General features: G+C 48.8%; 8 protein-coding genes across 8 annotated transcripts; 5 read left to right on the forward strand and 3 right to left on the reverse strand.

The window, feature by feature from the left end:
* Positions 1–216: 216 nt before the first annotated feature.
* N7489_011024 (uncharacterized protein) lies at positions 217–2,060 on the forward strand (the record flags this gene model as incomplete). The annotated part of the gene is made up of 8 exons (XM_056716773.1): positions 217–475; positions 527–615; positions 666–1,020; positions 1,071–1,335; positions 1,389–1,476; positions 1,535–1,649; positions 1,708–1,737; positions 1,804–2,060. 8 exons carry the CDS (start codon positions 217–219, stop codon positions 2,058–2,060), a joined length of 1,458 nt encoding a protein of 485 aa, XP_056564395.1.
* Positions 2,061–2,758: 698 nt separating this feature from the next.
* On the forward strand, positions 2,759–4,213 carry N7489_011025 (uncharacterized protein; the record flags this gene model as incomplete). Its single annotated transcript, XM_056716774.1, has 3 exons — positions 2,759–2,938; positions 2,992–3,316; positions 3,372–4,213. The coding sequence occupies 3 exons, from the start codon at positions 2,759–2,761 to the stop codon at positions 4,211–4,213; spliced, it is 1,347 nt and encodes a 448-aa protein (XP_056564396.1).
* A 372-nt stretch (positions 4,214–4,585) lies between these two features.
* Positions 4,586–7,867, reverse strand: N7489_011026 (uncharacterized protein; the record flags this gene model as incomplete). The annotated part of the gene is made up of 4 exons (XM_056716775.1): positions 4,586–4,975; positions 5,038–7,196; positions 7,273–7,534; positions 7,586–7,867. 4 exons carry the CDS (start codon positions 7,865–7,867, stop codon positions 4,586–4,588), a joined length of 3,093 nt encoding a protein of 1,030 aa, XP_056564397.1.
* A 2,450-nt stretch (positions 7,868–10,317) lies between these two features.
* Positions 10,318–11,446, reverse strand: N7489_011027 (uncharacterized protein; the record flags this gene model as incomplete). Its single annotated transcript, XM_056716776.1, has 2 exons — positions 10,318–10,741; positions 10,803–11,446. 2 exons carry the CDS (start codon positions 11,444–11,446, stop codon positions 10,318–10,320), a joined length of 1,068 nt encoding a protein of 355 aa, XP_056564398.1.
* Positions 11,447–12,078: 632 nt separating this feature from the next.
* Positions 12,079–13,940, forward strand: N7489_011028 (GMC family oxidoreductase; the record flags this gene model as incomplete). The annotated part of the gene is made up of 2 exons (XM_056716777.1): positions 12,079–12,285; positions 12,339–13,940. The coding sequence occupies 2 exons, from the start codon at positions 12,079–12,081 to the stop codon at positions 13,938–13,940; spliced, it is 1,809 nt and encodes a 602-aa protein (XP_056564399.1).
* Positions 13,941–15,076: 1,136 nt separating this feature from the next.
* On the forward strand, positions 15,077–16,633 carry N7489_011029 (mannitol dehydrogenase family protein; the record flags this gene model as incomplete). The annotated part of the gene is made up of 1 exon (XM_056716778.1): positions 15,077–16,633. One exon carries the CDS (start codon positions 15,077–15,079, stop codon positions 16,631–16,633), a length of 1,557 nt encoding a protein of 518 aa, XP_056564400.1.
* A 789-nt stretch (positions 16,634–17,422) lies between these two features.
* On the reverse strand, positions 17,423–19,039 carry N7489_011030 (glycoside hydrolase family 72 protein; the record flags this gene model as incomplete). Its single annotated transcript, XM_056716779.1, has 1 exon — positions 17,423–19,039. The coding sequence occupies one exon, from the start codon at positions 19,037–19,039 to the stop codon at positions 17,423–17,425; it is 1,617 nt and encodes a 538-aa protein (XP_056564401.1).
* A 3,892-nt stretch (positions 19,040–22,931) lies between these two features.
* N7489_011031 (hydrogen/calcium exchanger domain-containing protein) lies at positions 22,932–25,279 on the forward strand (the record flags this gene model as incomplete). Its single annotated transcript, XM_056716780.1, has 12 exons — positions 22,932–22,935; positions 22,998–23,513; positions 23,579–23,642; positions 23,699–23,746; positions 23,799–23,840; positions 23,896–24,143; positions 24,211–24,246; positions 24,326–24,636; positions 24,719–24,952; positions 25,013–25,066; positions 25,124–25,212; positions 25,267–25,279. The coding sequence occupies 12 exons, from the start codon at positions 22,932–22,934 to the stop codon at positions 25,277–25,279; spliced, it is 1,659 nt and encodes a 552-aa protein (XP_056564402.1).
* Positions 25,280–27,397: the final 2,118 nt, after the last annotated feature.

Raw genomic sequence — 27,397 nt, forward strand, 5'->3', positions numbered from 1 at the left:
GGCGCAAAAGGGGTATAGCAGGATCGTAAGGGGGAATATTCCGAAAACCAAATTACATATGTCGTATTCATGCCAAGATGAAGAGAACATCGGCTTTCTTTTACCCCGCAATATCGGTACAATAGAGACCGACGAGATGATGATATAAATTAACCCAGTTTGAAAGTTGGTATGGTTTCTGATATCTTAAAGTAACCAATCGGCGATACCATCGAGATGCGACTGTTATCGGCTTGTCTAACTACCCTTCTGGCTGTCTCAGTGGAAACTAAATACATTGTCCCAGGAGGTAGATGGCGCGACACTGACGGGAACTTCATCAATGCACATGGTGCTGGGATCACCTTTGACCAGAAGTCTGGCCGCTTCTGGTGGTTTGGTGAGCACAAGACAGAAGAGGAGCCGGAAGGCGGAGGCGTCTCTGTTTATAGTTCGGAGGACCTGGCTACTTGGAAATCGGGGGGACTGGCTCTAGGTAAGTCTCCATGACTGTGCTGGAAATAGGTCGATATTCTGACATGTGGAGCTCCAATCGAGGGACACCCATATATCGCCCCCGGTGGCGTGATCCAACGACCTAAAGTGGCCTACAGCGCCGAGACTGAGGATTATCATGTATGCATTGGAAATCCCTCAACTTTTGGATTCCAAAACTAATTAGACAGATGTGGTGGCATGCGGACAACTCCACCTATGGGCTCCTTCTCCAAGGTCACGCGGTCTCCTCCACGATCGAGGGCCCGTACACTTTTGTTGACGCAACAGCGCCCCTTGGAAACTGGTCCCAAGATTTCGGTTTGTTCACTGACTATAAGGACGGCCGATCATATGCCCTCTACTCGAACGGAGATAGTCAGGATGGGCGAGATGTGTACCTCACAAGCATGAATAATAACCTCACGGCGCTCGATGAGGTCGTGTACCGATTCCCAAAATTCGATCTTGAGGCACCTACTATTATGCAGACGGAGAAGAGCTACTGGGCACTTATGAGCCACAAAACAGGATACAGGCCAAACAGTAAGAGGTTCACTTTATTACCGCGTATGATCGCTTGGCTCACTTTTCAGATGTGGTGGCATTCCGGGCCGACTCACTAAGCGGTCCTTGGTCGCAGCCGTTTATCGTTGCCCCGTTAAATACGCGGACTTTCAATTCGCAGTCTGGATATACGCTCAGAATTGAGGGGACGAAGAAGACGACGCACTTGTACATTGGAGACCAATGGGACTCCAATTCTGTCTGGGACAGTCGTTATATCTGGTTGCCTGTTCAGACTGATGAGTCTAAGAAGACTCTAGAGTTAGAGTGGCACGATGTTTATGATCTTGATGTGTACGGGTGTTGTCTTCTACTTTTACCATGGCATCCATACTAACTGCTTTCAGGAAAACCGGGGAGTGGGAACCCGTTAAGGGAACAACATACAATGCCAAACAGGCGAAGACGCACGGTGATACATATAAGCAGGAAGCTGTGAGTATAGGTCTACTGTTTCAGACACCAGACTATCGCTAATACGATATTCTGAAAGAACTTTGCTACCGACGGCGTGATTCTCACTGGAATATATGGAAACGACAGCACCGTTACGTTTGAAAATATCGAGGGATCTGGCGAGCCCCAGTGGGTGTCATTCTACTATCAAAGTACGTCTGCAGTTTCTAGTTTCTATTTCCTTATGCACAATACTAACATTACTATTAGACACTGACGATTTGGGTTTCGGCGACCAACGTAAGTACTCTTCCATTTGCTGCCTAGGACCTGGTTGAGGCTCTGATATTCTGATACATTCAATAGCTGGAGGTACCCCGGACAGAATTGGCGGTTCATGGCAGCTACGTCGCATTAGCAGCGTGGTGGTTAACGGAGACCCGTCGAGCATACAAACCCTATACCAAAGAGATACCCACAAGGGAATCATACTGTCTACTCCGCTCCAGCTGACACTGAAGAAGGGGAAGAGGAATACCATTACAGTTGGGGGACTATATAATGGGTTTGACCACAAAGGTGCGGATTTGGATCGCATAGTTGTGTATCCTACTGAGAGGTGATATCCACGAATGGGAGATATATACGTGGCAAGGTCGGTCAGAGAAAATAGTTAGCAACCTGAAGATCTATAGTTTTTACCCTACGATCCGTAGGACTCCCGCAGGCAATTAAATCTGACTTCGCATGGACATTATAGTTTGTTGACAGTTGTAATACTTCTGGACCATTGTTCGCAGAGTGCTGCTGAAACCGAGCTAAGTATGATCAGTTTTCCTCTCCATTCTACTTCTGGACTAGCTTTCCAGCGCGACTCAGTACCTTTTCCAAACTATCTCGCTTCGGACCCTGCCAAGACGATCTGAGCATCTTAGGTCCGAGGGCCAAAACACCTTTTTCTCTTTACGAAGTCCCGACTACGTAGTTTTTTGAGAAGGTCTCAAAATTCCGCTTATTGAGCACGCTTAATTTTGGGGCAAAATGACTGCTCCGAGGCTTGAAAACATTAGATGGGGGCAACGTCCGAATGGACCCGGAACGCCTCTTTTAGCCTCATGTAGCATTTTCCACCAAAGACCCTCGCTAAGCCATTTTAGCCGGCCCCCTAGCCTGGAGGGATTTCGCCTTTGGGAAAAATTGGGAAAACATAAGCCCCGTACTTGCCAGCGCAAAGTTCCTTCTCGTTTTCTTTCCTATTTTTCCCTCTTCAACCCCAGCCCTACGCTTTTATCTGATCTTCATCTATCCCGCATCCCTCACTATGCGCAGTGGGTTGGCCTGCCTACTCGGCTTGGCTGGCTTAGCCTTGACTAATGCATCGAGTCTGGAGAAGAGAGACAGTCTGGCAGTTCTCGCGGTGCCAATGGTGCGCGACACTTCGCGTCAGCTTTCCAGGCGATCGAAGACTGTCGACGTCGATCTTGATAACGAAGATGCTCGTGTAGGTCCAGCGCTAAGAATTGGAATGACTTGTAGGCTAACCTTGCATTCCAGAAAATATCCTATGTCGCAAATGTGACTTTTGGCACCCCGCCCCAACATTTTCTAGCTTATCTACACACCTGGGGTAATGGCTGTTGGCTTAAGAGCGTGGATAACCCTGATTGCGGGCTCTACGTGAACCGGTCCCTTTGTGGTGGATATGGAGGCTACAATATGAGTACCTCAACCACTGCCAAAAAGCTCGACGAGATATTCGTATATGATGATTCAGGTTCAATGATTGGCGGGGACTTTGTCAATGATGTTCTGACAATTGGTGGTGTGACGATGGACACTGTGAAAATGGGGATCGTCACGGAGGATAGAATCATTGCCAGTACGTCCGGGCTATCTAAACCTACCCATTATAATTACTAACGTGCTCTTTTCAGATACCTTGAGTCTTGGATACGGCAATGCATCTTCTACCTCCCTGACCCAGGCATTAGCGGATGCTGGTACCATTAACTCTCCAGCTTTCAGTCTCTGGGACCAGACAGCTCTGTTCGGTGGCATCAACAAGGCGAAGTACGACGGCGCCCTCTACACTTTCCCCATAGTCAACGGATCAGACCTTACGAAAGCTCTCCGTATTAACATGGATGGCATCTCGATCAACGAAACATCCGCGGCATCAGAGGAGTTTCCGCTGGATGCCGTCTTTGACACTGCCGTTGGAATGACCTACGTGCCCAAGTCCGTAGCTCAAGCTCTGAATGCCCAAATTGGCAACACCTCCGTTCCGGATAAGTGGGGACAAGTGAACTTCTCTTGCAGCGCAGTGGGCGAGAACTCGACAATAAATTTCAAATTCGGGGAATTGGATTTCCTACTCTACCTCAGCTATTTTATAAGCCAAGAAAGGCACACGGCGTCTCAGCGTTCTGTTTCTGGTGAGGAGACGTGCTATTTCACGATATGTGAGAACACCAACTTCCAATTTGAGGCAAGCATCGTTTTGGGCTCCAACTTCATTAGCAAGATTTATGCAGTCTTTGATCTTGAAAACGACGAGATCTCATTGGCAGAGCGCAGATGGAATTACGCTACGGACGATATTGTCGAGATTACATCGGGCAAGGATGGTGTGCCTGGGGCGAAAAAGCACTCCGGTGGTACGGACAAGAACAGTGAGTCTGAGCCGAAGAAGAACTCTGCTGTCATGCACATCGAAAAGGCTATGGGGATGAGTGCTCTGGTGGTCGGTACTGCTGTTCTGATCGTGATTTTATAAGTTCAACCTTGCCACTAGTAGTTAACCTTTTTACTTTTCGCAGTCCTACGGTGACTATACGGTCTGGACTAGGTATACTGCAAATTTTATGTTATCAATATAGTAAACATCGAAACTGCTTGACCAACACCCCCTTTGGATAGAATGAGACTAGGGCCCCTAGGTCCTCACGCCTAAGGAAGTTGGCAGAATGTCCTTTGCTGGGCAGGGTTTTCCCACATGCTCTGTATACAATTAGTATCCAGACTGCAGTCTACATATGTATAAGAATGTTTACCCCCAAGTTATTCTGCATTCCAACACTATGTATAGTTAAGCCAGCCAAATACCTCATTATACCTGAGTTGTGACCTTGCATCCAAAGCAAACCTCTCAAAACTTCCACTGCTTTATCCAGTTCTCCATAAGGGGGGCATCAATAGCCCCCAGTCGTTGCAAGGTCTTACTGGCAGCTTGGGTCTTGGTAGTTTCGGTCCACGGACCAGCTTCGTCGGCGAACGAGATAGCCTTAAAAAAGTCGAGAATCTTGAGGGCGGGCTTATCCTGGAGATCGCTTTCTGTGGGGTTTGTGAAACCCTCAAGAGTCTCGATCCATGTCTTGATATCGACCTGTTCCATGTCGAAGTACTTAGTCACTGCCGGGATAAGTGATGACCATTCTGCGACTCGGGGATTGACGATGTGGAAGGCCGCACATGGCTCATCCTCTTGCGTTCCACGTCTGGTTCGGACGATGTCAACGATGACCTTTGCAGTTACATCCTGAATAATCGAGGTTTATTAGATTTTGAATAAAAAAAATGATCAGCAGAGACAATACTCACCACTGGAACCCACTGCACGGACACCGATCCAAGTCCATTCGGAATCTGCTTGATGGTCTTGGATGTCGCAACCAAGGATGGCACCCACTCCTGCTTATTCCACATGCCTTTCTCTGTCGTCGGGCCTCCTATCTGGCCAACACGATGGATACTGGTCGGTACGCCACACTTGGCCGAGGCTGTAGCACAGATCCTCTCAGATACATGCTTTGACTCTCCGTATCCCTGTCGGAGCGCCGAGCTGGGATCGTCAAAGATAATCTCAGGAATTGAAGGACCTTTCTCCGAGCTGTAACCTTCTATGGTAGAGATGGACGAAATAAAATGAATGTGAGCTGCCTTTTCGCTGGCGACGCTGAATTCCACGAGCCGACGCACACCTGCGATATGGGGATTTTCGAAGGCCTCAACTCTGTGGTTGAAGTTCACCTTCCAGGCATTGTGGATTATAGTGTCCACCTCCTGTAGCATCTGGTCATATTTGGCGTCGTCGATGCCAAATTTCTCTTCACCGAATTGTGCCTGGAGGAATTCCACTCGACTCGGGAACTTGTTAAAGGTGCGCAGTCCCTTCTCGCGCAGGCTTTGCAATTGCCTGGGTTCTGCATCATCCGATCTGTTGAGACAGTAGATCTTGGTAACACTGAGATCGCTCAGCAGCTCGTGGAGCAGGTAAGCTCCAAGTGAGCCAGTAGATCCAGTGAGAATAACTGCGTGACCCTTGCCGAAATCTTCGGTGTATTTCCCAACCAGATCAGCGATTCTCATTTCCCGGTCGCTATCGCTTTCAATAGTGGCTGCATCCGGAGCTGAGTCGTTCCCTTGGAGAATATCGAGAACGTATCCAGACAGTTGGGCGATGGTAGGACGGGAGTAAAGTTGCTGGCTACCGAACATCGGGCCCAAGTTAGGTCTAGCAGACTTCAGAGAGCCTTGAAGAACTTGGCCCAAATTGAGGGTTTGCAGCGAGTCTAGACCCGATGCGAAAATGTCAGTGTTCTCATCAAAGGAAGGAACGTCCAAGATTTCCGAGACGGCTGCAGTGACATGGGCAGTAATGTCTTCTCGTGTTGCGTCTTTCGCTATCTGCGCAACGTCAACCTGATCGCCATCGGCGTAGAGCGCGTCGATCTCGTCGGCATAGTCAACAAGCACGGTACGTCGCTTGACAGTACCCTTCGGTGTAAGCTGGAGTGGCTTTGCCTGAGACGCTACCCCGATGCGATTTTTCATGAGCTGGGCATGCCCCGGGGCAGACTCATTGGCCTTCTTGATATTCGGCCAGATCTCATCAATAAATGCGCTGGGCTCGCCACTCCATAAAGACCAATCGGGCTCGATGATGGCACCGGACTGAAAGCGGCCTTGACCAACAACTAGTGCTCGAGCAACAAGCGGGTGGCTGGAGATGATCTCCTGCATAGTGGTAGGGTTGAACTTCTCTCCGTTGCTCAAAACGATCACGTCATCGCGGCGTCCGGAATACAGCCAAACTCCTTCCTTTTCTGGGTGAGGAACAAAGAGATCGCCGGTCTTGTACTCGTCCTTGTCGGGGTATGTATGGAAGACAGCGTGGCCCGCTCGACCCTCCCCACCGGGGACGACGAGCTCGAAAAAGCCTTCACCGGCGTCGCGCATTTCAAGTCCAGCATTGGGGTTCCATTCCAGATACCGCCAGTCGCGTTTATCTTGGTGCTTCAACGCTCCGAAGAGCCCGTTCTCGCTTGACCCTATAACCGACTGGAGATGAGTTATCTCGGAGATGCGGTCACCTATTTCCTGGGATAAGGGTGCTCCTCCAAAGGCAACGAAGCAAAACTTCGACAAAGACTGCATACCAAGCTCAGATTGACTGAGCTCCTCTAGCACAGAAGGTGCAATGAGAGTTGTCTCCGGGTGAGTTTCCGTGACAATCTGGGCCAGGAGCTCTGCCGTCAGGGGCTTCTCGGGGCTCAAGACGAAAGGAGTATCGAAGAGGATAGGCTTCATGATACTCAGAATACCCATAAAGTGGAAGAAGGGACTCATGACAAACACCCGTTTACCTCTTTCTGCGATGGCCACAATACTGCTTTGTCTGTTCTCAGGAAGGGGCAGAAGACCAGTTCGCTCAAGGACGAGGAAATACCCGTTGGTCATTGGAATTGGTTTCGGGAGGCCTGCCATGAAGAAGAAAGTGTTAGAGAAGTTCTGATCTCAGTTCAGGTAAGAACCTGGACAATGAAATGCACTCACCAGTTGTACCAGAGCTGTGGATGTAGACTGCAATGCGATCTTCTGGATCCTCCGTGGGCTCCTCCACCACGGGCGCGGAAGCTGAGCTATCCAACACCTCCCACAAACCTGGTGCCAACCATGCTTGCAATGATGGATTCGCCCCTTTCAATTCTTCAATCTGTTTACTCCGCTCGGGGCTATACACGAACTTGGAACACCCAGTGACATCGAGGAGGTGACTTGAGGCTGACTCGGAGTTGCGAGGGGAGATAAGCAGCGCCTGTCTCACGGTCAACAAATTTCCAATCACCTAAAAATTCGATCCTCTTACCCTGTGTCTAAGTCTCATGCATGCAAACATGAATACGCAGTACCGAATATCGTTTGCTCCCATGTATGCCAGAGTTTGCGGTGCATCAGAAGAGGCTACATTTTCCTGGATCCATAGAGCCATCCGATTAATGGCATTTGCCAGATCCGCAAAGGTGATGTCTCTCCATCCTTGAGAGATATCCGAGGAGACCGGGTGAACACAGTAGAGCTGATTAGGGTGTTTAGCGGCGGTGGCATTCAAAATCCGCAAAGGGGTTCGTTGAGGAGCAATGGATCCCATCTTGACGAGAATTTCAGAAGATCAAAACCAAGGCTTTACGAAAAATAATGATTCTCTGGGGGGTACCGCTTAATACATGTATATAATTATGTCAAGTGCCCAACACACCGAATTGGGCGCTTGACAGAGGTACTCAGCTATATCTTGCAGATCCAGTTCGCTAGCATTGACGTGCATTAACTTTACCCACTTCCACACGATAATATGCGTGATGGGAGTACAGCGGCGCCTATCTCGTCACATATGGAGTAGAGGGGTATGCATATCTAGAGAGTACATCCATGCACCCCGTAAAAAAAATCGGGATTGGCAGAGGGTCTGTGTCTTTATTCGCTAATATATGTGGGTATCTCGCAGATCTGATACATCCAAAGTTACGATCTTCTCAGGTTGCCCCCCTCTCAGCTCACACAGCGGGCCCAGATTGCCCTCATAATTAGGTTTTGTAGCTTCAGCCGTGGACGGGCTGAGAAGCCTACTTATGTAGTAATACGAACCCGTAGAAATTACGGTGAGTGACCACTTCCACTCCTCGAGCCTTGGACCTTGGGAAGCTTAAAAGCTAACACCCCTTTACTATTTAGGTAATTTCCTATTGCATGCACGGGCAGTCCAGCTAGGCTACTGGGCGTACAACAATCGGGGAACAGGCCTATCTCGGTACGCACGTATATGTCGGATGCTTCAGCTGAAGAACTGCCCCACCAATTATGCTTGGCATGACGCTTCGCATAGTTTAGTCTCACGCAGTATGGTGGGCCAGTGCTACGTGTAGATTACAAGCCAAAACTCATGGTCATACAATAAGATAGCCTTCCCTTGTCATAAACAGGGACCTTGGTTCTACTATAGTCTAGCGGTTGAGCTGTACTACTTTTATCATGCATCCCTGTACGGAATACTTCGGGCGTAGCTGAATCCTTGTTTTGCATTGGAGTATTGCTAGCTTGTGTGGGTGTATCCACACCACTGGTGAGCCACACCCAGCATGAGCTCCCGAGTGTGTAAATTGTTGGGATCTGCAGTTGGGGAAGGAAGACAGTAGTAGATTCGTTGGTGATATTGAGAGGGGTAGGAGTTCAAGGAAAACTATCTAGGCCATGGGAAAACAAGGGAAACAAGTGATCTTGTGTTGACTTCGCCAGCAAGGCCACGGGTCAACAGCACCACTTAGAGGTCCAAGCTCGTGGCTGTTGGATCTTCTGGAACAACGAGAACAGTCCCAGAAGACTCCGGTCTTGGTGAATGACCGGTCTCACTCTGCTTAAGAGTCAACCCTTTCTTTTTTCTTTCTTTCTCTCCTTTTTCTTTTTCTCCTTTTCTCTTTTTTCTCTTTTCTCTTTGGGAGAGAAAGCTATTCCTCGATGTACTCGCTAGAGGCTTCATCCATGCGTCGTGTTGGTCACGTCTGGTCAGGATGCATTTGGCGTTATCACGTTCTAGGCACTGAAGGGCAAGGAAGTCAGCATTATTTTGTCTCTATGTTCTCAATTAGCGTACCTTTTCACATCTTCTCGCTTTTGCCTTTCTGCTTTAAGCAAAGATGTTGTTGGTTGCCTGATGTAACTGTTTAGTGTATCAATTGTTAGCTTGTTATCGTACAGGCACTTCTTCATGCATTTTTTGGATGCACCATGCACTTACCGATTCCAGGAATATTTCAAGTCGATGCTGGTCACATCCAATTCCGCCACTTGGAAGTAAGATCATTTTCCTGAAGCGCCTTTGCAAACCCCCGAAGGATCTCGATATCTGAGAACCATAGGGTGAAAAGGTTTGCACGCGGAAGATCAGCTAGGTAGGGACCTTGGCTTATAATATCCGCAAGTAGTTGCTTTCGCTCCTCATCTTCAAACTCAGAAAAGTGTTCTTTTCATCAAGAGTTGCCACAATGAGAATGAGGACACTACTAATTGAGCTTGGCGTTTCGATGAAATGGAAGGAAAGGGAAAGTGGAGGAGTGGGAAATAGTTGGTGAGGCAACAATTTTGAACCAATATACAAAAATAGCCCTTGTCGAGTCTTTTCGGTTGTCCTTTCAGTTGTCTCTTACTTCTTACTTGGTAGTCTTCGTAGTCTCGGAAAGGACTGTTTTTGAAGAGTATACCGGTAGCGTTGAGCCCAAACGGTTCCTCTCCACCTGTGGGTAAGATATTCTACCAGTAGTAGGCCTTACGAGCCCCTTATAATTGTTTAACTTGTAAGATCTCACTTATCGAAACAAATCCCGACCATAGCCATCTACCAATGCGGTACATATTTTGACCATGAAACAGTTTGATACGCACTCGCCGGCATAATCCTCAGTCCAATGATGGCTTTGTTAACAAGTCCCAGGAAAGAACAGACCTGATATCTCGTTGACGAATAAGTCCAAGTCAAGATAGGATGTTTATCAAGAAGACCGAAGGGAAATGTACAAAGGAAAATTTAATTGATATTATGAAATGCTACGACAACCCTTTAGGTGTTCCGACGACAGACCTAGGGGTTTGATAAGACGTATAGTGCGAGCGACCATCCTGTGACTGATCGTTCAACGACCCTCCATCCGCCGATCCTGGTACTTGATCCAATTGTGTGAGCGGAAATTCACTATCCATCTCATCCATGCCATGCGTCCGTTTCGCCGTACTATTCTTGCTCAGAGCGGGTTTCGTAGACGGCTGTGTCGAGTATGCGGCACGGACACTGGAGAACAAGGACGGAAAAGCGGCCTTGAGGATTGGCCGAAGCATGGGTGCGCAGGAATTGGCAATGGCAAGAGCAGGCTCGGTGACGCTCCAGAAAGCAGCCCAGATCATCGAGTACGAGAGGTCGGTGAAATCGACCGTGGTGAGCACACGGATGCGGATGATGGTGATCGAGGAAATACTGTGATACTTGTTAGAGCGGTGGGAAGCCTAGTAGGGAAAGGAAACGGAGGGTAACGCACAAGATACCCAATCCAAAGATTCCAACCAACGCCAACTTAGTCGCCATGGACATCTGCAATTTCCAGACAAAGCGGATCGGCAATGCCATGATCATCACATCCGTGAGAAGGTTGAATGCCCCAATTGTTGAAAAAGCTACATTCTGACTCGCACAATGACCCGGCAGAGTTGGGTTCCAATTCTTCTCGAAGGGTGCGCAAATCAGGAAAATTTGGAGCATACTCCCGGTCCAGTACGCGCCAGCACATCCCATACAGATCCACGTCAGGAGGCGGAATTCCTTGGACACAAAGATGCGCAGGTAGAAGGCGAGGTAGGAGAATTTAGCCAGGACCATGGCATTGTAGTAGACGATTTGGTAAACCATCAGCATTTTCGCGATCAACACCGCATTCTCTGGGGGAATAGTCGTGATATGGTGTCGCATGCCGACACGAGCATAGTGGTATTGCATTGCAAGCATTCCATATGTGTGAAATAGCCCTGCGACGCAGCATGCATCGTCCCATCCTAAATGGCTTTTTCGAATTCGTCGGGAGATACCACGCAATATGACGAGGAAAGTGGCGACCGCAACGAGAATTGTGTTCGCGATGAGCTGGTCACGCACGACGGGGAAGGCGAAAACATTGTATAATTGCATTTTCCCATTAATTCATCAGTTTTGGACCTTTATACGCAGCATATATGAAATATAAAGGGTGAAGGAACTTTAACAGCCGTGAAGAGCTGTCAGTCTACGGCTAACAAACCTCATTGTCTCCATCTATTGTACAAAGTACTACGAAATCTACACTAGGGTTTCACACTGGCTATTAATTGGCCAGACAAAACGATCATCAGGACATTTATGGGCCGTTGTGGGGGGCCGTTTTTGCTAAAACCAAATGAAATTACCAGTGTGGACTTGAAGGCTGAAGAGATCACCTGTCATTGGAACGAATATCGACTAGTCGGGGCCAAGTCAAACTCGCAGAGACCATTTCCCCTATTATCTCCATTCCCTCGGCTATGAACAAATAGCATACCAACTCACTTGTTCCTTGAATGGACTGTGGACACTAGTCTCACCGGGGGATATAAGCGACCTTCCGAACAAGTTACAGAATACGGAGCTAACAAGATAAAGCTAACTTGGAGCTAACAGGATATGGGGCTCCCGTCCTCCGTAAATGCCATGTGCTCCGGTGTCCCGCTGTCAACTCTTGATCCTTCTGAAATATTTCTATAATTGTCACTCCCATCCATAGTAATCGAAGCTCATTAAATGGCAACATGGATGACTACGACTACATCATCATCGGCGCAGGGATTGGCGGCCTTGTTTTGGCAAATCGTCTAAGCCAAGATTCCTCCCTTAACGTCCTCCTCATTGAAGCTGGCGCCAATCGGATGGGCGATCCTCGTATAGAGACCCCTGGATTTTTGGCCACGATGTACGGCGACCCGGACTTTGACTGGGATTACATGAGTGTCCCGCAGGTAAGCCTGCAGTAAACATCGGCTTCTCGTATCGAAACCTAATCAATAAATAGGTCCACGTAAAAAACCGGCAAATCGGTCAGCCCCGCGGTCGTGTTGTCGGCGGCTCTTCCGCATTGAACTTCTCCGCGGTTATGTATCCAACCGCATCTAACTTTGATGCGTGGAAGGCACTTGGAAATGATGGCTGGGGCGCCGAGGACATGGCTCCCTATCTTCGGAAATTTCACTCGTATACCGCACCCAGCGAGGCCACAGCAGAGCTGCTCGGCACAAGTCGTTACATGAAAATTGATAACCAAGGATGTGATGGTCCTGTCCCAGTATCTCTGCCAGACGTGTATGGCCCGTTTAACAAGGCCTGGAACGAGACATTTGCTGAGCTAGACTGGGAAACTGATGCCGATCCTCTTGATGGTCACAAACTGGGTGCTTTTACTTGCCCGCTAAGCGTAGATGTCAAGACAGGGAGAAGAGGGTATGCGGCCGCATACTACTCCCCCGATGTCGCGGCGCGGCCGAACCTACGACTTCTTGCAGAGACAATGGTGGAGCGAATCATCTTCTCTCAACAAGAGGGAGACGTCATCGCCACGGGTGTGCAGATCAAGACTCAAGACGGTCCACACGAGATCAAGGCAAAGAAAGAAGTGATCCTCTGCGCAGGCAGCCTAAACTCCCCACAACTGCTCGAGCTCTCGGGTATCGGCCGTGCAGATCTTCTCCAGACCCACGGCATCCCGGTAATCGTCGACAATCCCGCCGTGGGCGAAAACCTCCAAGACCACAGCATCACGAGCATCAACTTTGGGATCGCCGATGGCCAAATCTCGGGCGATATCATGCGTGATCCTAACGTCGTCCAGACACTCATCAAGCTCTACGAGGAGACTCGCGGGGGGCCGCTTGCAGGCATGCCACTAAGCATGGCCTACCTCCCGTTAATGGATGGAAGCGGTGCCGTGCCGACAGAAGAAATCGAAGCCCTGCTCTCTAAACACCTTGACAACGATAACACCCCAGCCAACCTTCAAGCGCAGTATTCCCATCTCCGTAAGATGCTCCTCCAAAGCGACGACGCCTCCTCGCACTACCTCTTCCTCCCTGCCCAACTCCACATGAACCCAGGCAAGACAACCCTCACCGACGTGCTGGCCAAAACCTTCCCGGAGAACTACATCTCCATCATGATGCTGCACAACCACCCATTCTCGCGCGGCTCGGTCCACATTGCCTCGGGAAAGAGTGAAGACAAGCCCATCTACGACCCGAACCTGCTGTCGCACCCGCTCGATCTAGAGATCATGGCCCGGCAGTTGCAGTTCGCGGAGCGCATTGCCGAGACAGCGCCATTCTCCGCTCTCCTCAAAGCCGGGAAACGCATGCCTGTGAATACGGCCGACTTGAGTGACTTGGAGCATGCGAAAGATGTCGTTATGGATCGCTTGTATACATGTTTCCATCCCGCGGGCTCGTGTGCTATGTTGCCGAGGGAGATTGGTGGTGTCGTTGATTCTGAGCTGAAGGTTTATGGGACGAAGAATATGAGGGTTGTTGATGCTAGTGTATTCCCGCTTGAGCCCAGTGGCAATATTCAGGCTACTGTTTATGCGGTTGCGGAGCGGGCGGCAGATTTGATCAAGGGTAGAACCTGAAGTCGGGGTTGAGATTCTATATCATATGCGGGATACACATGGGACATGGCCTCTGGTGGTGAACTCCCTGATAGGACAGGTTTATTTCTCCACATTGTATAAAGGCAAGTTGAAACTATGCTTTTACCGCGTAAGTGGTATAGAAAAGTGACATATATGGAAGGCTTTAAAGTATTACATAGCGACGTCCCCTGAGCAGCTCTATCAACTTCCTCATTGCGCTTTTCTTTCAAAGCACAGCTTTTCCACTTTCGAACATGGCACCGGCTTCAGTTCGTTGATTTTCAGATCAGAGTTCATAAAATTTAATATATTTTCAACCAACATGTCCTATAATAAAGGAACCAAAAATTTAAGAAATGAAAAAAAGAAGGTTATTTTGATAAGAGTGGGATTCGAACCCACGCCCCTTTCGAGACCAGGAAACTATTGCTAGTTGTGGAGTTAAGGTATACCTTAACCTGGCGCCTTGGACCAACTCGGCCATCTTACCAATTGGTTGAAATGAAAGACACAATTGCTACTCACAAGTTGATTTCTACATCCCAAATCCCCCATTATCCCTTTGATGAAAAAAGTGGCAAGTCCAGGCCGGATTTCCTCGGGTGGGGCTTTCCCATTTCAGCTATGATCTCACAGATTTGCGGTATGGACAATATGAACTCTACTTTTCAGTCCGTCTGAATTTTCATTCAATTGGACTTATTCCCTACTCCGTACAGGGAAACCCCATACCATGTCTTATCTTTACCTTGAAAGGATCCCGGAAGCATAACAAAATTCCCGAAGGGGGCCAGTGGATCGGCAGAAGAACGTTCTCGGCCCCCGAGATCGGAAGCGGACAGCTCTGACGCAAGGTGCTCTTATTATTAGAACGGTCTCAACTTTCCAAGGCTGGGAACAGACTGGTCCACTCCCCAAAAGGCAAACTAATCAGATGCCAAAGGATTATTCCATATGGCTCTTTGCATTCGCAGGAAGGTGGACACCTTCAGGGGTGGCGGTTTGAGTCCACATGATGTAATCTTCTTCCTCCGGATCAGCGGTCAAAACCAGCGGTGACCCTCGCGAGCTGGTCGATTCAGCCGCAAATATTTCTTCTTCTCTCAAGCTCACTCTTTTCTTTCATTCTGACCATGGCTCCCCTAAAGCTCAACACCAAGAACCTGCAGTCAATTCAGGTCGCAGGCGATGGGCAGGTCCAAGTCCCAACCCATCGTTTCCGCGATGATTCTGTTAAGGAGGGAATCGTCCACATTGGTGTGGGCGGCTTCCACAGAGCTCATCTGGCCGTCTACGTCGACCAGTTGATGGAGAAGCATAATGAGAAGAACTACGCAATTTGCGGCGTTGGTTTGCAACCCTTCGATGCTGCCATGCGTGATGTCCTGAGAGAGCAGGACCACCTCTACACCGTCCTGGAGCGCTCTGACAAGGGAAGCTTTGCCCACGTTGTCGGATGCATCAATTCCTACCTCTTTGCCCCCGACGACCGCAAAGCTGTCATTGCGAAGATGGCCCACCCTGATACCCGTATTGTGTCGCTCACCATCACCGAAAGCGGCTACTACTACAACGAAAACACACACGAGCTCCTAAGCGATCACCCCGATATCCAGGCCGATACCAAAAAAGGCAACGAAGACAAACCGTGCACAACCTTCGGCTTCCTCTACGCTGCTCTAGCAAAACGCTACCACGACGCAGAGTCCAAGGAGAAGGTCAAGCCCTTCACCGTTATGTCATGCGATAACATGCAGAAGAATGGCTCTATCACACGTAACATGCTAGTGTCATTTGCGCGCTTGATGCGTGACCCTGATGTCGCGAACTGGATTGCCGAGAAGGGCGCCTTCCCCAACGCCATGGTCGACCGCATCACACCTCAAACATCAGCCGAGGACAAAAAGGAACTAGCGAGGGACTTTGAAATCGAGGACGCATGGCCCGTTGTCACAGAGCCCTTCATGCAATGGGTTATCGAGGACCAGTTCTCCGACGGCCGCCCAGAGTTTGAGAAGGTCGGTGTCCAGGTTGTCAAGAATGTCCACGACGTCGAGGAGTTCGAGATGCACAAGCTCCGTCTGCTTAATGGGAGCCACTCGGCCATCGGCTACCCCGGCCAGATGGCAGGCTTTGAATACGTACACGAAGTCATGCAGAACCCACACATGCGCAAGTTGGTGTGGGAGATGATGCAAGAGGAGGTGAAGCCGCTGTTGCCGGACATTCCAGGCGTCAACATTGATGATTACTGCAAAACGCTCGTGAAGCGCTTCTCCAACTCCAAGATCAAGGACCAGCTGCCCCGCATCTGCCTCAATGCCTCCGGCAAGATCCCACAGTTCATCATGCCATCCATTGCCGAGGCCATTATGGAGAGCAATAAGAAGCAACGTGAATATCCTTTCCGCCGCCTGTGTTTCGTCGCGGCTTCCTGGTTCCTTTACCTCAACGGCGTCGATGACAACAAAAATAAGTTTGATGTCGTCGACCCCATGATCGATGAGCTCAGGGCTGCGGCTGAGGCCGGCCGTGGCGGTCCCAGCCAGCTGCTCGAAATCAAGAACCTCTTCGGTGATGACTTGCGCGAATGTAAGCGTTTCACCGACGAGATGGAGCAGGCTATGAAAGACATCGCTGAAAAGGGTGTCTTGAAAACTCTCGAAGAATACTTTCCTGACCGTACCTGAGGGCCTTAACTAATCACTGTTGGTTTTGGAAAAAAGTTACACTCTGCGAGCGTTGTTTTGGGGTTTTTTTTTTTTTTTGCATGCGTCCTGGGATCAATATACCAGGGGGAAAATACGACATAAGAGATAGACGGTAGATAAAATTTACCTACTATGTACTTGTATATTGGAATGGATGTCGTTGGAGAGACACTATCAGATTTGATTGAGCTGTTTTCTGGATATGTTTTGGACAAAGCAAATTTTTGTGGGCGGGGATATAGCCATGGAGATCTACTATGTTTAGACTACTGCGAATCGTAATTGCATTTTGATATATACCTCCGGGTTCAACTTTCCAAGCCTTGTATGTGGAGTAGACGGCGTCCGGTCCCGGGGACCACTTGCTACCGATAAAGTACTAAAGGAAAGTGAAAACGGACTCCACTGGAAACCACAGGTTCTCGTTTCTAAGCCAATAGTCAGGTTCTATGAGTTATCGGAATGGTCAATGACATGAAATTCAGCCAATCAACAAGTCGACAGTTCTCACATTTGCATGCTGACAGCCATTCGTACCCGAGGAACTACCAAATACAAACAAGAGAAGATTTAAAATATTTTCAGTGGATTTTGAAGTATCTGGGATAATAGAACACCCGCTAGCAGTTTAAAGAATAGGAGTATGTGTGAACAATATTACAAAAAAGGCCAAACCCACAAATCCAACTCGTGGAATAGGGGCTATGTAAGACAGCCAGTAAACAAAAGACAAGTTTAAATCATGGACATGTAGAGCAAGTCTCAAGTTTACAGCATGATCATAAAGACACCAGAGGCAACAGCAGCAACGGCGTAGGCACCAGCCTGCCAGACACCAATGTGCACAGCCTGGGGAACAGTACCAGCAGCAATACCCGAGGAGGTAGCACCACCAGCACCAGTACCAGAAGCACCAGCACCAGTGCTAGCAGCAAGACCACCGCTGACAGCACCAGTACCAGCAGAACCAGCAGCACTCATCTGAGTAGCGCAGGAGCCGGAGGCAGAGGTAGACTTCTTGGTCTTGGCAACACCGTTGAAGCCACAAGCCTCGCTACCAGCCTTGCCCTTGTTCTTCTGGTAGTAAACGTTCATAGCCCAAGCCAGACGCTGCTTAGCAGAGCACATGGAGTAAGCGCCGTAGGTACCGGAAGTAGCGTTGGACAGGACACCGGCCATGACACCATCCTCACCACCCAGGTAGCCGAAGGTGGAACCGACCTGCTTGTCGGTGATGTCGGAGTTGGGGACACACTCCAGGGAGTTGTACATGCACTCGCAGAGGTCGGCGTTGGGGGAGGGGGGCAGCTTGCTAGCGGCGTTCCAGTCGGAGCCGACGGTGGGACAGCTGCGGCCGACGGTGGTGGAGACGGAGTACTTGGCGGATTCGACGCCGGTCGGGGTGGCGGAGGCCATTTGCTTGGAGAGGTTGCTGAAGTCCGGGAGGGTCTTGACGTCGTCGCCGTCGACGGAGACAAGGCCGTACTTGTTGGCTTCTTCGTAGTACATGTAGACGATGCCGCCGGACCAGACGTCGGTCATCTTGTCGCTGTACAGGACGGGGACGTCGGTGAACTTGCGGGGACGGACTTCGTTGCAACCGTACTCGGAGAAGAAGGCGGGGACGGGGTAGTCTGCGAATTCCTTGGTGCGCTCGGCGTAGCCGGATTTCTGGAAGGAGGAGTCGCCGCACCACTCGTAGATGTTGTAGCCGAAGAAGTCTATGGAGTCGGCGGCTTCGTCGCAGATTAGGTAGTTGGAGACGGCTTCGCGGACGGTGGCATCGTCATCGGTGGCGTAGCCGACGGCCAGGGAGCTGCGGTAGTTCTTCTCCTTGATGTAGGACTTCATGTCGCGGACGGCGGCTTTGACGTAGGCCATGGAGTTGGTGTTGTTGACCTTGTTGGCGACTTCGTTTCCGGCGAAGAAGCCGATGACGTTGGGGTACTTGGCGAAGGCATCGACGACCTGGGAGTAGCGAGTGAAGAGATCCGAGTTCCAGGTAGGGTCGTCGGACACAATAGATTCGCTGGGCGAGGACAGATCGGTGATCAGGTAGATACCGGCATCGGCGAGGGCGTTCATACACTCATCGTGGTCCTTGCTGGGGTCGACGGCGTAGGTACGGACAACATTGGTGCGCAGTTGGGTCAGGTAGGGGATATCACGCTTGCAGGTGTCAATGGCCAACGGGTCGGTGTATTTGCTCTCGCTGGAACCACCGTTGCGACCGGTGTATTCGGGCTGGTAGGCGACACCACGGATGAAGAACTCGGTGCCGTTGTTGGAGTAGAAGAACTTCTTGCCCTTGATCTCAATAGAGGGAACGTCGGCAGCCATAGCCGCTCCCAGAAGGGAGAGACCAGCGATGATGGAGGCCTTCATTGTGTAAGGAAATTTAAATCCTAACGAATGTCTGACAGGTACCTGTCTCTGGTAGCGAATGTCGATGTAAATAAGAGATAGAAAGAAGAAATCTAAGAAGGGAATAACGGAGTAGAAAAGAGACCCTGCGGGAAGAGGGAGGAAGGGGGGATATGTACGCGCATTCATGTGGATAAATCAAGTGCATATCATCCATCCATGTTTGAGTTCTTTTTTTTTCTATTTTTGTTTTTGTTTTTGGTAAATCAATTGAAAGATGTGATTGGCAATCCATCTGAACAGGAACAAGGTGGAAGACGTTCATATCCTCCATTATTGGCGGTGATATTCCATCACTCTCCACTACTATCCACTACTATCCACTACTCCTCCACTATCCCTCCACTGTCCCCTTCCATCAAGCCTTTTCCCGTTGAGTCCTTTTGCTTATTTGCCACCCCTGAAACAAGTGTAAGCGCTAGTGTATGGACGGCTCGATGATACTCGGGAAACCCTGGACCCTGACTGGAGGGTTTATGTGGAACTTCTCTTCTGCTAATCTATTGGAAAAGTCAGGACTGGTCCTCCATAACTTGTTCACCGGTCTTAAAGTGTACATATGTACATATGTATATCCATGGAGATGCCTGAACAATATTGTATGATAGACAAGATATCCAAAGCTTGTTCGTTGCCAAGGACGATCGATGCTATGACGTTCGGAATGAAATCTCTGGGCATCCTTGGCTAAGGCTTGTCTATTATACGGAGTACCACATCCAAGGTTGAACGGAAATATAACAATTCAGAAACCAGCCCAAGTAATCCGGTTCATGGACTAGTAGAGACTGCGCCTTAAATAGTACAAAGTATACCGTACTCGTGTAGGGTACTTCTGGGGGCGTTTCGGGCCAATATTTATGTTTCACATCTCATCGGCCTATAATTTTATGATATCCTTGGATCCGACAATGATACAATTGCTGTACGGAGTACAACAGTTGTATACATACGGAGTAGTAGTATCTCAACATATTATTGCACATATACTGTTCAATATAATAATATTCTGAATATTCCATTAACTTGGGACAAAACCATCAATATCCGAAACATCCTTAATTTGGGCGATCAGACGGCACAGCAGGCATTAATATTTCTTCCCGTCTTTATTGCCGCTCTCTTTCCCATGGGGATAATGATATAGCCAGGATACATTTTTTTTCCCTCGAAAGAAAGAAAGAAATGCACAATCTACAACATACAGCATTGTTGTACAACCCAATATCATTCGAGATCTGAACCAGGCAGTGCAGCTCAGGGGTATATGCACCCCTGAATATCATAGATCACGTCAAAGGCGGGTCCTAGCATACGATATCCTACAAGAAAGTCAATCCTCTCCCGTTCGGGGCTTCATGGTATGTACTCCGAGCCTATTTTGCTTTACCAAGCTTTGTGGCGGAACAATAACCTGCTCGGGATGGAGTCTCGGTGGATTCCTTGTTTTGTTATCAGTATGAGACATTTTCAGGCCATTGGGGCTATGACAAAACTCTCTAGTACTGGTTTGTAGTGGGAGACACTAGCTGAGACTGATAAGCGCCGGTTTACTTTGCTGTCTATACTCCGTACCGGGGGGTGCATGGTGAACATATTAGTTAAATATGCGGAGGAGGACCTTTGTCGTGGATACTGATGACATGTTCGACCTTGTAAAGGACCAACTTGTCGCTGCGAAATAGACATCATTTCCGAAGTCCAGAATAAGTCTACTCTATACTCCGTACTTCGACTCAGTGTCGTTAGAGCCGGAATCTAGATCAAGCCCGTATAACCAGGCAATACTCCGTACTGTTGTACTTATATCCCCGCCAGAGATAGTGGTTCGCGTATGAGACATCTAGGATCCGCAAATAAATAATCCAGGAGCAACTTTCTTCCATTTAGCAATCACGCAGATGACATGGCAACCTCTCCACAATGAACAAGGGTCAAGAAGCGAAGTTTGTCCTCCGTTTGTACTCCGTAAAGATAAAGTGGATAATGTGAATCAAAAAGATCGATTTCAGACTATGTTAATGAAAGACACAAAAGCCCTGGAGAACTGGAATTCAAGCTCGAAGTGGCTAGCGTGAGGTAGGCAGCAACTATGTATTTTGGCCCCTAAGATGCCGAAATCCATAGGGCTGGAAATTTTCCTTTTCTGTGAATTTGCACATTTTTAAATCTGAGGCTCTTGACTTCCATTTTGCTCTGCCTCATTCACTCTGCCTTACTTCGCTTCACCTCGCTTCACCTCGCTTCACCGACCGCAATCCTTACAGCACACCAACGCAACAGAAATGAAAGGGCGACAACCAACTACGTCAGCAGCGCAGCTGAGTGAGCTGAGCGTTGCTGGATATATATTTCCTCGGGATAACGACAGCCTTTACTTTTCAGGGCCAAAGAGTGAAAATAAGCCACCGACGTCCGCAGTACCTGCCCGAGGCTAGCTGACCATTGATCATATGGCCTTATCACGAAGGGTGGTTTATAACAAAAGTCAATATGGATACCAGCATGTCTAATGATAGGATTGAAATTTCTTGGGGGAGCGTGCCAGAGCACTTCCAACGGTCCAGCGCTTACATGTGTGCACCAACAACCTTGAAAACCAACACGTGACTGTTCGATTATGCGTCTAGCTTGACCGGGAAACCAACTAACATACAACAGAAAAGGGGCTTGTGGCGTTCTGAGGAAATCGATACTCCGTACTCCGTACTCGAGACTTGATTGATCCAGACACTGCCAAGAGCGGGTCAACACCCCCTACACAATTGTTGGAAATTTCCCAAAAGACCCATATTTGCGACCCTCTGTGCCACGATTGCTCCGTACGAAGTACGGAGTACAACATACAGAGTACTATGTTGTATATTCGTATGACATCTGCAGGAATGCCCAAGCAAATCCATGTGTGTGCTATTTGAAGACTGCCGATGATCGCAAAACAAGATTATGCCAAGTCACCCAAGCACAAGACAACAAAGCTTCCACTGACGAAGCTTTCGGTTCCAAGCTTTTTGAGTGGCGGAGTTTCGTCCAACATACAACATACAAGTTCACATCTGACACAGTCACGCGCAACATGAATTTATAGCACTGGGTTTGAAACAGATACTTATCCTGACTGGCTCTTTACCAACTACCAACGCTCACTACCTTTCCCTACCAGTCTATCGATCCGAGCTTGCTTTTTTCGAGACGCTAAGCTCATAATATTTACTCCACTATAGGCGCTATACCACAATACGGAGTACGCACTACCACGATCGTCCCGGACGAATGTGGCTGTGTGTCTCAATTCTTCTCGAAGTCCGTTCTCTAAAGAAACCTAGAAAATTGTTACCAGACAAATTTTATCCCTTCATTTTCCGACTCCATTTGCTCTCTTTCTCTCCGTTCGTTTCATACTTGTCACTCGTTTGGTCTCTGTTGACCTCCCACCCCTTGCTTGGGCGCGATCATTCTCACCGTTCCCCTGTCTGCGTGCCAGTGTTTGAGTCCCTTTTGAACTTCGCGGATCCGCCATTCATTATCCCGTGGCTGAATCTTAGCCCATCCCCATCCAGCGCTTAGAATACTGTAATCGATTCAGCCTGTGAGCCCGCTAAGCTACCCACATCTCGAAACCTTGGAGTACGTGTTCCTCTAGCCCTTATAGGCATCCGTCGCAGGCGTCGCAGGCGTCGCAGGTTCAAGCCACGCTGTGGCTGTATCACCAATTGGACCAAATATAACCTCACTGTTGGCATCTTATGTCCTAACTGCGGTTGCTTTGTCCTTGTTTTTTTCTATTTAAGTACTCTTGCAAGATCACTTTTACTCACGGGTCCATTTCTACACAGAGACTCATCGACCCACCATGCGTAAGTCCAACATCTATACATACTCAACCTCAACCGGCCAGTCATACTAACAATACAACTAGATAAAATTCGCAGTGCGGCTCGCGCATCCGCATGGTACGGCCCCTCCTTCAACCCATTCCAAAAGATCCAAACCAGGTCCCATCGATCGAACTCTATGCAGCTCGAGGGCGGACTAGCCCACTCCCAGACCCTGGGCGAGCTCTCAGCAGACCAGCAACGCCGAAGGGAAATGCACGACGGCATCAATGTCCCGGAGTACTCAAACACATTCGGGCCGGAGTTCGCTGGCAGCGACCATGAAACAAACAAGTCTCCGCCTGAACCGTCCATGGCGAGCCAGGATCCAATCAATGTCTCCTCGGTGCGCGGGGTTGATACGGAGACTGTTGGATCAGCGCAAGCGCGTCAGCGGAAGGGGGGCATTTTGGGCAAGTTCAAGCATCGCCATGGTGACGATGAATGGGAGGATAAGAAGTCGCATTCGGATAAGCAGACTTTCACCTTTGCATCGCAGTTGAGAGCTACTGTCTTGAACTCGTGGATCAACGTTCTTTTGATCGCCGCACCTGTTGGAAGTATGTCTTGCTATTTTTGTCGGTTGTTGATGTATGGAAGCGGCGTGCTAATTTCTATTCCACAGTCGTGCTATATGCAGTTGGAGCTAATCCGATTGCGATATTCGTGGTTAACTTCATTGCTATCATGTGAGCGATATATACCCACCAATATCGAGGATCTTCCGCTAACAGACGTCCACTAGTCCTCTGGCTGCCATGCTCAGTTTCGCAACTGAAGAGATTGCCCTTCGGTATGCTTGGATGTATCTGGTTCTATCTGATCCATACTCACATCTCTTCTAGTACGAGTGAAACAATCGGTGGCCTGCTGAATGCCTCGTTCGGGTATGCTTTGTTCTACCGTTGTCTCCTTCCACGGCAGCATTTCTAACGTATATAGTAATGCCGTTGAGCTGATCGTTGCAATCATCGCACTGGTCCAGCGGAAAACCCTCATCGTGCAGACCTCGCTCATCGGAAGTATTTTGTCCAACCTACTCCTGGTGTTGGGCATGTCTTTCTTCCTCGGTGGTATCCCTCGCATCGAGCAACATTTCAACGTAACAGTTGCCCAGACAGCCGCGAGTATGCTCGCATTAGCTGTTAGCAGTTTGATCATTCCGACTGCCTACCACAAGTGGTCTGATCGTCAGTGATGACTACACCCCAGAATTCGCAAATCGACAGAGAGCTAACGAGAGTTTTTCGAATATAGTTGGAACAGTAGATGGAACCGCTGCCCTATCTCGAGGTACGTTATTCGTTACTTGCTGGGTCTTCCCAGCCGTGTCCATCGCTTTATCTATCTCCTTGCTCACATTGCACCACAGGCACCAGCGTCCTCCTTCTCATCGTGTACGGCTGCTACCTCTTCTTCCAGCTGAAGTCACACGCCGACATGTACAACCGACCCAGCCAGAAGGTCGAACGGCGAAGCGCAAAGGTCGAAGAAGGCGACGCCAGCCGGGGTATTGCCCAGATCGGCAAAATGACTGCCACACCGTTGGTCGGACAGAATCCCGACCACATGCAGATGGAGGATCTCGACGAGGAGCCCGAGGAGCCGCAGTTGTCCATTACTGTTGCCGTTCTTACGCTGATCATCTCGACTGCGTTTGTCGCTGCGTGTGCTGAGTTCATGGTATGCATATTTACGTTTCTCCGGGATCCGTTGTAGATCCATTTTTTTGTGTGTGATCGCAGTAAGCTCATTCATCTACCAGGTTGAATCGATCGATGCCTTGACGGAAACAGGTAACATTCGCGAGACATTCGTCGGCCTGATCCTGCTGCCTATCGTTGGTAATGCGGCTGAGCACGCTACGGCGGTGACAGTCGCATGCAAGGATAAGATGGATCTTACGATTGGTGTTGCTGTCGGATCCAGCATGCAGATTGCGCTGCTCGTTTTGCCCCTGATTGTTGTTCTTGGGTGGATCATTGGCGTTGAGGATATGGTATGGATGAGCTCTATGCAGACGATCATGTGGATTGAGGGCTGGTACTAACTGCGTCAGACTCTCAACTTCGACGGATTCCAGGTGATTGTACTATTCATGTCTGTTCTTCTGGTAAGTGGTTTGATTTAGCGGGAAAGTGATATCATTATACTGATTGGTGTTTCATAGGTCAACTACCTCATCGGTGATGGCAAGTCTCACTGGCTTGAGGGCGTCTTGTTGATGATGATGTATCTGATTATTGCTCTTGCGGCTTGGTATGTGGTTGCTATGTGTGCTTGACGGTTGTCTCTTACTGATTGCGTCTCTAGGTTCTTCATTTAAACCTTTACACACATTACAGTCATCGGGCTGGGTCCCCGTTGACGATACGATATCGATCTTCCAATTTACCATCCCATTCCTGGGGACTTCTCTTGGTTAATATTTCTTCTCTATATCATGTTTATTTCCATTGATTTGTCTTTGGATTCTATTATGATCGCTCATAATATACCCACTCTGGCGATGCTTTCCATGTCCGACGCATTTTATTCCTTTCCCGACTCTATAGACAAAATTGACTGGTGATTCTATTTCAGTTGGCCGCAATAACCCATATAACAAAAGTACAACAACATAAATAGCCGGAGAACAGCTCACATAACCGTCCTAATAGATCAGGCTAAAAAGTCAAGGTGCCTAACCCGGCAACTTGGTCCCGAGTGGGGATTGGCAGAACTTTTCGGGATTGAATTCGCCGAACTCAGAGAGTTCGCAGAGTCAACCTTGGAAATACCTTGGAAATAAACCCGTGGACGAATAAGCAGAGTACAATTATGCTAATAACACAGTCGATTAGTGCATACTTTTAGCCACCGGGGATTTATCGGGGTAAACGATCTTGCACGGTTAGGCTATCCAAATCCGGACTCGGGAGACTCGGTATGCCACCGATATTTCTAACCGAGCCGATGTGGGGGCTGGGATTGTTCCTGGCTTGTTCTTTTCGGATCCTTTTCATTTCCACTGCGGAGTTCCTCCGTACGGAGTCCCCGGAACTTAGGTTCCTTTTCTGGAAGTGTTTAGCCTATAACAGACCAGGTAAGAAATTTGATGACAGGATATATTCTACCTAAGGTTTGTATGAACCACGTGCCGACGGATAAGTTGGAATCGGTAACTGCTCCGCGCCGAGAAAGGTCAGGAAAGGGGGGAAAAGAGGATTTGATCCCGACCGGGGTTTTTTTTCCTGGATCATAATATTATGTATTTATTTCCAGCCACGGCGCTGGAGGCTTTGTTTTAGCACTTGGATTGGACTATTTCTAAATCGAACGGTTCCGGCGGCACGGGATGTCTCGGATAATATGGGAAAAGGTTAGCAAAGATGAACAAGGGAGTTTCCTTTATTAATTTTTGTCAGCTGAGAGGCTACTCCATATGTGGGGGTAGAAAAAGGATGTGGAAGGACAATGTTGTAGCAGAGGGCAGAGGAATGGTAGGAATGGAGGAATGGAATGCAATGTTAATCAAGTATATGTCATGGAAACTGTTCCAATAATTTCCCTTTTAAGCTTCCCCACTATTATCCACCGGAGTACGGAGTATACGGAGTATAATATATCAAAAAGCCAAGAGGCCGGAGATTTACTAGACATGGGAATATTAGGCACATGACCATTGGTGCCCTCTCCTCGGACTTCCAAAGTTACTGTGCAAATATAAATACTCTAGGTTTCCTTGACTATACAATTCGATACTATTACTGAAAAAAAAAAAAGAAAAAAAAAGAAAAGAAAAAAGTCAAAACGAACCAGAACCTCTTACCTAATATAAAGTAAATGCGGGGTTATCCGGGGTCCAATCGCTGGAGCCTCGGAGGCGGCGGTCCAATCGTTGTATCGGACGGGGCCGAAATGTGACCGGGGGGAAAAACTCGGTGTATGAGACTTTTCCGATGTGTGACATGAACATGTGTATAACCTCGGAACTCCATTGGATTACTCCGTGGGATGAAACAGCTTCTCTGATGCAGTCGGCCTCGGGGCTGTTTGCACTTGCACATGGAACTAATATTATGATATAAGGGTAGCAGCAGAAGTACGGAATAAGCAATTCAGTCCAATTCCTCATCCCGTGAAATATGCGTGTTCTTCCGAAGGGGTGGCAGCTCATTCGACCCTCTGCCGAGCGACCCTGATCCCTTCCCCGATTCTTCCACCTGTGACGAGTGGCAAGCGGGGGAAACACAACCAACATTGCAGGAACGTCGCACGGAGACCTCCGTCGAATACGGGGTGAGAAGGTCCAAGGTAACAGCCGACGCCAATCAACTCCAGCCTAACTGTCAATGTAACTCCCGTGATGATCGAGGATCTCGCTTCTTTGCGGGGAGCCCCGACCAGGGTTAGTGGAGACTCTTGATTGGGTGCTATATCCCCTTCTTCCCCCAGATTGATA

The sequence above is a fragment of the Penicillium chrysogenum genome (assembly GCF_028827035.1).
Source record: "Penicillium chrysogenum strain IBT 35668 chromosome Unknown utg000005l_segment0_segment0, whole genome shotgun sequence".
Lineage (NCBI taxonomy): Eukaryota > Fungi > Ascomycota > Eurotiomycetes > Eurotiales > Aspergillaceae > Penicillium > Penicillium chrysogenum.